General features: G+C 43.0%; 2 protein-coding genes across 2 annotated transcripts in view; both read left to right on the top strand.

Moving 5' to 3' along the window:
• snapc4 (small nuclear RNA activating complex, polypeptide 4) overlaps positions 1–5,260 on the top strand; it is an 11,355-nt gene extending 6,095 nt beyond the window's left edge. The window contains exons 20-24 of the mRNA XM_017042868.2: positions 515–808; positions 1,822–2,115; positions 2,721–3,573; positions 4,302–4,597; positions 4,694–5,260. Coding sequence (XP_016898357.2) covers positions 515–808; positions 1,822–2,115; positions 2,721–3,573; positions 4,302–4,597; positions 4,694–4,738 — 1,782 coding nt within the window. The 3' untranslated portion in view covers positions 4,739–5,260. The remainder of the gene's footprint in view (positions 1–514; positions 809–1,821; positions 2,116–2,720; positions 3,574–4,301; positions 4,598–4,693) is intronic.
• A 734-nt stretch (positions 5,261–5,994) lies between these two features.
• card9 (caspase recruitment domain family, member 9) overlaps positions 5,995–10,201 on the top strand; it is a 5,504-nt gene continuing 1,297 nt past the window's right edge. The window contains exons 1-9 of the mRNA XM_025053340.1: positions 5,995–6,228; positions 6,321–6,390; positions 6,935–7,072; positions 7,287–7,405; positions 7,512–7,718; positions 7,798–7,881; positions 8,481–8,702; positions 9,554–9,679; positions 10,031–10,201. The exon at positions 10,031–10,201 is cut by the window's right edge and continues 13 nt beyond it. Of these exons, the coding sequence (XP_024909108.1) occupies positions 6,115–6,228; positions 6,321–6,390; positions 6,935–7,072; positions 7,287–7,405; positions 7,512–7,718; positions 7,798–7,881; positions 8,481–8,702; positions 9,554–9,679; positions 10,031–10,201 (1,251 nt within the window). The 5' untranslated portion in view covers positions 5,995–6,114. The remainder of the gene's footprint in view (positions 6,229–6,320; positions 6,391–6,934; positions 7,073–7,286; positions 7,406–7,511; positions 7,719–7,797; positions 7,882–8,480; positions 8,703–9,553; positions 9,680–10,030) is intronic.

Below are 10,201 nucleotides of genomic sequence, written 5' to 3'. Positions count from 1 at the left end.
ATATATATATATATGTATATATATATATTTTTAACAAATCGAATCGGTCATTGATTCGTTTTTGTGATTTAGGTTTTTTTTTGTTTAAGTTTCTGAATAATGTCAATGTAATGACTAGGAATGTAACAATATATCTATACTGAAATATCGCAATATTTAGTTTCACCGTATTAATATTCTACAGCACTATCGTTTTTAAAAAAAAATAAGAATAGTCATGTTTGTTTGTGTTGCATTTAAAGCAGTTTTCCTAAATTGTTAAAAAAAACCTCAATATATCATCCTGTCTAAAGTATCGCAATATATTGTATCGTTGCCACTGTATCGTGGTATTTATCGGATCGCCAGTTTCTTCCAGTAAACTGTGTGTTTACGTAGAACTGGTGCCTGGCAGGAAGTTTGGATTCAAACTCTTGACTGCCAGTGACTGAAAAACTAAAACTTTGACCTTTAATGTGAAGGACTCCTGGAGATCATTTAATGCTTTTTTTCTGTTCTTCTTCTACCATAAAAGAAATATAAAAGCACTGACAGTACATCCTCTACTTCAAACTTCACCAACGTTCTATTGGACCATGACTACGCAGTTCCTTCAATCAAGGACCACGGCGTCACAGTTGACTCCTGTAATCAACACAAAGAGAGAAAACGAGAACGAGAGGAGAAGAAAGACAGAGGGACAAATGTGCAAGGCGGCAAAAATCCAAATGGGACGGGTGAGGCAAATAGGAGTGAGGTTATGCCGCAGAAAAGGATACGAAAGCCGTCTCTAAAGGTCAAAGAAATGAAGGAAACCCGTGACGCAGTGGTGAGATCAAATCCCTTGTTTTTCCCTGAACATGTTAGCCTGCTATGTTACTTTAGCCAGTGATCTTTTAGTCAGGCTATTGTATAAATCAAACATGCCGAACTTGAGGCCTGCGGGCCAAATCTGGCCCACCACTTTATTTTATGTGGCCCACCAGAGCGAGAGAGTTTGTTGTTGTATAGAGTCAATTAGGGATGTAAGAATATATTGATACACTGAAAAATCGTGATTTTTATTCAAAAAGTAACATGCAAATATTAATGGCATTGGTTTATTTTTGTGTTGCATTTAAACCTCCGATCGCTAGTCCATTGTACAGGGAATGTATATGTTTGCAAGTATTTGAGATTTTGAGTCAAACCATCTTTTTTTAATATTGGAAAAGAAAAAAAAAACCCGCCAATATATTGTTGTGCCACAATATATCATGTCGTTGCCCCTGTATCGTGATACATGTTGTATCACCAGAGTCTTACTAATACACACCCCTAGAGTCTATACTAGTGCTTACTGGATTGGTTAAATACATTTGCAAAATAAATGTCCAATATTCCAGTCCATGTCACAACTAGAAATGTAAGAAAATATCGATACACTGAAATATCACAATATATTTCATTTCACTGTATTGATATTCTACAGCACTATCTGGGGTTTTTTTTTTGTTTTTTTATAAGAATAGTCTTGACGTCTGTTTGTGTTGCATTTAAAGCAGTTTTCCTATTAGTTATATTGTTTTTTTTTAAAAAAACTCAATATATCATCCTGTCTAAAGTATCACAGTGTATCACAATATATCATTTCGTGGTATTTATCGGATCCCCAGTTTCTTCCAGTCACAACACAATCTACTGTGTTAATCCTGTGTTTACGTAGAACTGGTGCCTGGCAGGAAGTTTGGATTCAAACTCTTGACTGCCAGTGACTGAAAAACTAAAACTTTGACCTTTAACGTAAAGGACTTCTGAATATCATTTAATGTTTTTTTTCCTTGTTTTTCTCCTAAATAAAAGAAATATAAAAGCACTGACAGTACATCCTCTACTTCAAACTTCACCAACGTTCTATTGGACCATGACTACGCAGTTCCTTCAATCAAGGACCACGGCGTCACAGTTGACTCCTGTAATCAACACAAAGAGAGAAAACGAGAACGAGAGGAGAAGAAAGACAGAGGGACAAATGTGCAAGGCGGCAAAAATCCAAATGGGACGGGTGAGGCAAATAGGAGTGAGGTTATGCCGCAGAAAAGGATACGAAAGCCGTCTCTAAAGGTCAAAGAAATGAAGGAAACCCGTGACGCAGTGGTGAGATCAAATCCCTTTTTTTTCCCCCCTGAACACGTTAGCCTGCTATGTTACTTTAGCCAGTGATCTTTTAGCCAGTCTTTTGTATAAATCAAACATGCTGAACTTGAGGCCGAATCTGGCCCACCACTTTATTTTATGTGGCCCACCAGAGCGAGAGAGTTTGTTGTTGTATAGAGTCAATTAGGGATGTAAGAATATATTGATACACTGGAAAATTGTGATTTTTATTCAAAAATGTACATGCAAATGTTCATTGTATTGGTTTATTTTTGTGTTGCATTTAAACCTCCGATCGCTAGTCCATTGTACAGGGAATGTATATGTTTGCAAGTATTTGAGATTTTGAGTCAAACCATCTTTTTTTTAACCATTGGAAAAAAAAACGCCAATATATTGTTGTGCCACAATATATCATATCGTTGCCCCTGTATCATGATACGTGTTGTATCACCAGATTCTTACCAATACACACCCCTAGAGTCCCTACTAGTGCTTACTGGATTGGTTAAATAAATTTTGCAAAATAAATGTCTGATATTCCAGTGAGACTCATCAAGTTTCCTACTGTCTTTTTAAATCACTGCTTCGTGTTTTGTTTCTAGGCTGAAGTCACGAAGAAGAAAGTCGCCTGCTCTCAAAAGTCAAAAGTCGGCAAAGTAACAACGAAGAAAGTTGTCCAACAGACACAGACTCCACCTTTAGGTCCAAGTCCGTCCACGAGTGAAGTGACTCCTGGTGGACACGTCCTCCAGGCGCACTCCCAGCTCCAAAGCCCACTCCTTGTTGTCACTCCCAACCCTCCCACCATCCCCGCTGCTCATCGGCTCCTTCCTCGTCGGATCCTCCCTCGTCAGGAACTCCTCCCTGGTCAGAGACCCCTCGCACCTCAACCACCATTAGTCTCCGTAAATCCGAGACGGTTCATTCCGATTTGTCCTGCCGTCCCCAAAACCTTCTCCTCTGGTCCTCTCCCTCAGACCTTCATCTTACAACCCATCCCAAACCCGGGACTACTGAATCCTCCCCCTACCCTTTTGTCTGAAGCCTCACAGCCTATTGGAGGTGTGGTCAGACCAGACACTCCTTCTCATCCTCCTGCTCCTGCCTCTTCTAGCAAGCCTTGTCAGTTTGACCCTTCCCTCATGTTCCTGGAATCCCAGGAGGTTGTGAAGGATTGGCTGAGTGGAAAGGGAGGGGTGTCGGCACCTGAAGTGGGCGTGGCTGTGCCCTACCTGCCACCTTTTGTCAGCAATCTGCGCATGCTGTCGGCGCTTCTCTGCGCAAAAAAGTCACTGACTGAATCAGCACTGCAGCTGCTGGGTGAAGACCAGCAGACGGGGACTCAAACACACTCCAGACCTGAGACCAGCACAAACCAGACCTGCAGTCCTGTTCCATCAGACCTTCCAGATACCCCCGCCACTACCGTGCTTAGCGTGGACGACAATGCGTCAGGTAGAGTAAAGCAGAAGATTTGTTTTCACTAAATGAATCTACACTGACTTTAGGTGTGAATGGGAGTGTGAATGAATGACTGCCAGGAGTGGCAGAAGAATGAGTAATTCTTGCCTTTACAGTAAGAAGGTCACTGGTTGAATTCCCTGGTTGATCCTTCTGTATGGAGTTTGCATGTTCCTGCAGTTCTTTTATGTTCCTCCCAATAGGGGAGTAGGTTGTTTGGACACTCTAAATCATTGTTTCTCAAAGACTGGGTTGCGACCCTCAGGTGGGTCGCATGAATTTTTTTTGGGTCGTCTTGCATCACGTTTCCCAGGAGTTTCCGAATAATGTCTATTGACTTGGGTTGCGAAGGTTTGTGATTTTTTAAAATATGTTTCCCCAGAAAAAAAAGTTTGGGAAACACTGCTCTAAATCACATGTCAAACCCTAGGCCCGTGGGCCAAGTGCGGCCCACAAAGTCAATTTCTGTGGCCCACAGTAGCTTAAAAATGATTTACCTTGTCCCACAGTTACAATTGGCCCTTCATGGGGAACTGTATTGCTGATGCCCCATCCTCCTGCCACCCTGTGGAAAATCTGACTTTCACAATCTGTCAATTGGTGTGAACCTAAATAACAAACATGGTGACGGATGAATGAAAGTTGGGTTTTTTTGTGTGTGTGTTTAGATGTCTAAAAATTGCTACACTACCAGATATTCAGTTGTCTGTTTTATCTCCCAGCAGCGCCCTCTGTCAACACTGACCTGCAGGGAGCGAAAAAGGAGGGAGTGGAGGTATCGGAGGAGGAGGAGGAAAAGCTTTTGGCAGAAGTATCCAAGCTGGTAACAAATGGTTTCTCCGAAAACCCCGCCTACCAGATGTTGAAGGCTCGCTTCCTGTCCTGCTTCACTGTCCCCGCCCTCCTGGCCACCATTCAGCCAATGACCTGTGAGGAAAGAGAGGAGAACGAAGAGTACGATGAGCAGGAGGAGATGTTCAAGAAAATGAAAGAACGATCGAGGCAGAGGAGAGCACAGGTGAGACGCAGGTTTTGTCTTTTTAAAAATATATATTTTAATAGCTTTAGGACTACCTTGTTTACTTATGTATTTGTTTATTTTTGTATTTTATAGAAATCTTTGTTGGTGTGTGAGGAATCAGGAAATCCAGCTCATTAAATCTCAGGAATACGCAACATTTGAAGTCCCTGATACAAGAACTGAGCCTAACTAATAATTAGCTCACGGCATTGTCCATCATGTGTTCATGGTAATATTGGTTTTTTTTTGTATTTTTTTTTTTTATTTCAACGTCATCCAAGTTTTTTTGAGTTTGGTCAAACTAACACTTTAACATAAATATTTAGCATTTGAACCATTATTGTGATAAGGTTTTCTTAGATGATTCCTGGTTTCTGCAGGGGAATCACAGTTGTGACATCAGTTTTGAAGGAAGTTGAAAGTTTCAGGTGCATTCAGGAACCCCAGAGTGATGAAATTAATTTAAAACCAAAAGTGTCACAACTTTTCTTTTGTAAAGTTTCTGCGCAGAAAAGGTTGTTATTATGGAACGAACTCCAGAGTGATGAAATTAATTTAAAACCGAAAGTGTCGCAACTTTTTTTTGTAAACAGTTTCTGCGCAGAAAATTTTGTGTTATTATGGAAAGAATATTTTTGCAATAAAGTGAAAGAGAAATAAGTCTGTGTTCGTCATTTTCTGCCGCTAATTAACTTAACTTAATTTTTTTCATCAGAAATACTTGCTGCTTTGTGGTAAACTGCTTGCAAGTGATGCATTGTGGGTAACTTGTTAATCATCTGTGGAGGGTTGTATTCATGGTCGTATCATTTAGAATTTAGAATCATTTGTGATTCTCTAGGTCTCTAGAAAATGACTTGACCACATTTGGCCAGCGAGCCACTGTTTGATTAAGCCACATTTGGACTCTCTTAGCATTGGACAGCACAACCAAAGTCTTTTTAAAGGAAAAAACTTGGATTAGATTAATTATACTGAAAGTGTATCTAATGTCCTTTTTCTTGTAAACACTGGGTGGCGCTGTGACGGACACTAAGGGCCCACTTAAGGAACCTGCTGTGAGGAACCAAATAGTTCTGTTATTGCAATGACATGTTTGGTCTTCTGGGTGTGTCTGGAATCACTTCTCACCATGACTCGTTTATTTTATTCTCTAAATTCTCACTTCCTGTTCCTGTTTGACTGGGGAATAAACTGACATAGGATCATTGGCTGCAGTTATAACAGCAGACCATAATGAACCTGTATCGACAAATAAATAAGTGCTGGTGTAATCTGACTTTAGGGGTCGGGGGGCACAAGTGGTCCATGACCTCCAGTTTTAACTGTAGTGGGCTCTGTGTATAGATCTGCTTCGTGATTTATAGAAAACCTGCGTCAGCAGTGATCACAGAGGGTGGAGTCCGAGGGGAAAAGAGGAAGTGAGAAGAATGACTTTCTTCCTCAATGAATTAAAAAGCACTGACGGAAACGTCAGCTCCAGGTGTTGTCCGTGCTCGCTGTGAGGAATCAACATGAACGAGGTGTCGGAGGACGATCTCTGCTGGCTGAAGCTGGAAGATTTCAGAATGCTGCTCATCAAAACCATCGACCCGTCCAAAATCACCCCCTACCTCCGTCAGTGTCAGGTACGCCGCCGCAGTTCTGTTGAGCCAGTCCCAGAATCCTCAGGCTTCTTCTGTTTTTTTTTTAACGTTCACTCTGTGGTGTTTGTTCTCAGGTGATGAGTGCTGACGATGAAGAGCAGCTCTTCAATGACCCCACCCTTGTCATCAGGAGGAGAAAAGTCGGTAAGAGGCACAGCAGATGTTGTGGCACTGGTTCAGATCTGTGATAACCAAACACTGTCCTGCGGCACGTCAACGTGCCGTGGGAGATCAGCAGGTGTGCTGCAGGAAAATTAAATCTTAAACTTAAATAAACTTAATTAGTCTGAAAGCTATTATTTATTTACAAATAATTTGTCTTTACTCAGCTGTGTGACAGTGACATGCAGAACAAATAGCAACTCTGCCACCAGGTGGCATTAGATATTCTATAAACTACATAAGTCAGAGCTATCGATGGTTTTTGTGTGTCTTTCTTCAATTCCTGTGAGTATATTAGCGCTGTGTTCAACTAAACAGGCTTAGTTTTCAAACTGAAAGTGAATTGTGATCCAATTGAATTGCAGTCACAGTACAAACCAGAAGGTAGAATGACTGGCATAAAATGCTAACCCGATCTAATGCCAAACGTTTGTCCTAGCCACACAGACATGCTGACTTAGCCCACTGTAGTCTTGTCAACAAGTCTCCTCTGACTCTCAGTACGTTGTGTTGTGATTTTTGACAGGAGTTCTGCTGGACATCCTTCAAAGGACGGGGCTCAAAGGTTACACGGCCTTCCTGGAGAGTCTGGAGTTGGATTATCCTCAGCTGTACAGTCGAATTACTGGAAAGGAGCCGAAAAAGACCTTCAGCATTCTGATTGGTCGGTCCCTTTGTCTCCATGTGTCTGCACACAAAAAAAAGCTTCTCAAAATGCGGTATACATGCCAAATGTCGTACTTGGGCTCCCTCTAGTGTCCAAAAATTGACTTATTTGTTAGCACAGCAATAAATTAATTCAAATAAAGGCTTAGATCCTTAATCGGTTCTTTACATATTTACGGTTTGATTACCTTTGCCTTGTTGGTACTGTCCAGACACTGGAGGAGAATCTGCTCTGACTCAGTTCCTGATGACAGAGGTCAGTCGCCTCCAGAGGGCTATGCAGGACGAGAGGAGGCGTCGGCAACAGGCCTGTTCCGTCGCCAAGGAACAGGTACCGTTTGATTATTCCCGATTAAAAAGGGTGTTCTGTGTGGACAGAGTTTACGAGTTTTGGCTGACTGGTGTTGGGCTGAATGGTGTTTGTTGTCTGTTTTCAGGAGGCTTGGTCTCAGCAGCAGCAACTCAGGGAACAAGAGAAGAAAAAAATGGCCGAGCGTCTGCACAAGCTGCGGAACGAGAGGGAGCAGCTGAGTGAGGAGGTCAAGCATCTCCGAGACCACAACTACAGCCTGATGGCTGAGATAAACGGGCTCAACCAGGAGAAGAGCAACGCCCTGCTGGCCAACCGAGATCTGCAGATGGAGGTGAGCTGGCCCGGGAACCAGATGTTGGGCACAGAAAGGAAATGAAACTGTTGACATGGCTCCGTGTCTGCGAGTGCAGGTGGAACGGCTGAAAAACACGGTGGAGCGGGTGGAAAGTCAGACGCGGCGGCTGAAACTACGAAAGCCAACGTCACTTCAACAGGTATGGTCGACTGTTGTCACTTTTACACCGTCGGAGATTCATGTAGTCAGTTCTGACCCATTTTCAGTACACGGTGGTTCTCAAAATACGGTTCCCCTGCTAATGATGGTATCATTATGATATATCTATATTATTATATAGATAAAAATGATACCTCGGGTCATGAACTTTTTCCAATTGCTAATGTAAACGACAAACAATGTTAGAGTTACGCTAACCACTTATTGTTCCGAGACCAGATGCGCGAGAACTGGGATGCTGCGGGGTGAGTGGCTCATGCGGTGTTTTGTGCGTCTGGCCTCTCATACACAATCTAGCGTTAGCAGTGGCGAGAATTTATACCAAAAAAAAACATATAAATAGTAGACTCTGCCCCCTCTGGTGGAGCAGGGTAATGTCCTGTTTTCATCTTTTCACTGCAAATTCTTTTTTTTTTTGCAAAATCAAAAATTATATTAGCGACACCGTTAGAGAGAGAACGACCCGAGGTCAGGCTCAAGTCAAAGCTGTCTCACCTAGTGTTTCTACGTCTGAGATGACTGCTGGTGTTGATAAGTGCTAACTGTTTTATTCTACTTATTTTACTTTGTGTTTTCCAGAGCAGAACTCTGCCCACAGAAAACTTCTTCAACCTGGACCGAGTGAGGGAAAAGTGGGAGGAAAAGCCAGAGGAGAGAAAACAGGATCCAAAACAGGAGGAGAAGGAGGAGAAAAGACAGGAAAATACAGAACTTCCTGCTCCTCTCCCACCGACGAACCTCATCGCAACAGTGTTCAGACTGAAAGGAGAGATGAATAGAGCAGAGGAGCAGAGAACCAGGGTGTGTGTGTGTGTGCGTACGTTCGTTGTTTGTTTTAAATGTCTGCTTCCTCATGGGCACAAGCAAACACAATTAGAACAGATTGTTTCCTGTAAACAGGGTGTCAACAGTTTATAATGAGACATACACTTTTAGTTTAGCTCAGCGGTTTTCGATTATTTTGAGAACCACACTTGTGGACAGAAATGTTTTCACGCCCCCTCCAGCCAACACCGCTGCAAATTGAAATACTATTGACAACCTGATACATACCTGTATATTTCTATCTCTACAAACCACTGTATGAGTTGCTGCCACCTAGTGACTGAAGGCTTGTTATCGTTCAAGCATTACAGCAGTGGTACGTTTATGTCAAGGGTGCCATATTCTATTGGAAACCCCTTGCACCTCACCGTTCCACCCCCAAAGGGGTTCCATCCCACTATTTGAAGCACTGGTTTAGCTGCAGAAATGTTTAGCATTATAGGCAGCCACGGACCACAAACAGCAGCTCTTCAAAATTCACAATTCTGCCTCTCCCTGTGGTGAAGTTCATGAAGTGTGTTAGTACTTCAGATATGCACTCCGTCACAGAGAGACTTGACTGGGGCGACAAATTAAATGCCCTTAAGCCATCAGATTCCATGACAGTGGTTGGATACATTTCTGTTGTATGAGCATATCTCATGTAGCAGTGCAGCTATTGGCTGCTGCTGCCCTGACGGGCCGCTATTTCTAGCTCCCCAGAAACTCTGAAGAGGCTAGGAGCGAGATGAACAAAACCTATGTTACGGTGCATTTTAAACATATTTGTACTCAAAACAAGTGATTATTGTTATTGTCTAAAACTTGTTTTTTTGCTCCTGGTGTAGATTCAGGAGGAGAAGGAGGAGCTGGAACTGTCCTGCGCTCAACTGAAGAGTGATGTCAGGATGTACCGTCAACGAAACAAACAAATCCTCGGACAGCTGGAGGAGGTGATCAAAGAGAGGGACAAGGTGAGGAGCAGGAGGAACAGGAGGAGGTGGTGGTCAGATCTCACCATCTTGTTTTATTTTGTTCTGATTTCTCGGCCTCTGAGGCACGCATCAGTGTTGATCATGTCAGGTAGAGCCTCTAGATAGAGGCGAGGTGTGCAGTCCGCGTGACAGATGGGTTCAGCTCAGGTGCGAGACTACACCAGGGATAATCTCTGAGATCTTCCTTATTTGCGTTAATGTTGTTGGTTTCCGTGGACAAGTTGGTGAACTTTGTCTGAAACTGTTAACTAACGTTAACCTCCAAATGTCCGACTTCTACAGCTATGTGTGGGTCATGACCTCTGAGCTGTGGCCCTCTGATTGTTACAGGCTCTGGCATCGCAGGCACAGCAGCAGGAGGAGGTCCGGATGCTCCTGCGGGACAAGGATCACTACAGGGAGCTGGTCAGGCAGCTCACGGAGCAGTCTGATAGGCTGGAGCTGCGCCTGCTAAGGTCACAGGGGGAGGAGCTACAGCTGAAAACTCACCTTCGCAAACTC

Source organism: Cynoglossus semilaevis, chromosome Z, assembly GCF_000523025.1.
Source record: "Cynoglossus semilaevis isolate Cse_v1.0 chromosome Z, Cse_v1.0, whole genome shotgun sequence".
Lineage (NCBI taxonomy): Eukaryota > Metazoa > Chordata > Actinopteri > Pleuronectiformes > Cynoglossidae > Cynoglossus > Cynoglossus semilaevis.
The sequence above is the reverse complement of the archived record's forward strand: the minus strand, read 5'-3'. Positions and strand labels throughout refer to the sequence as shown.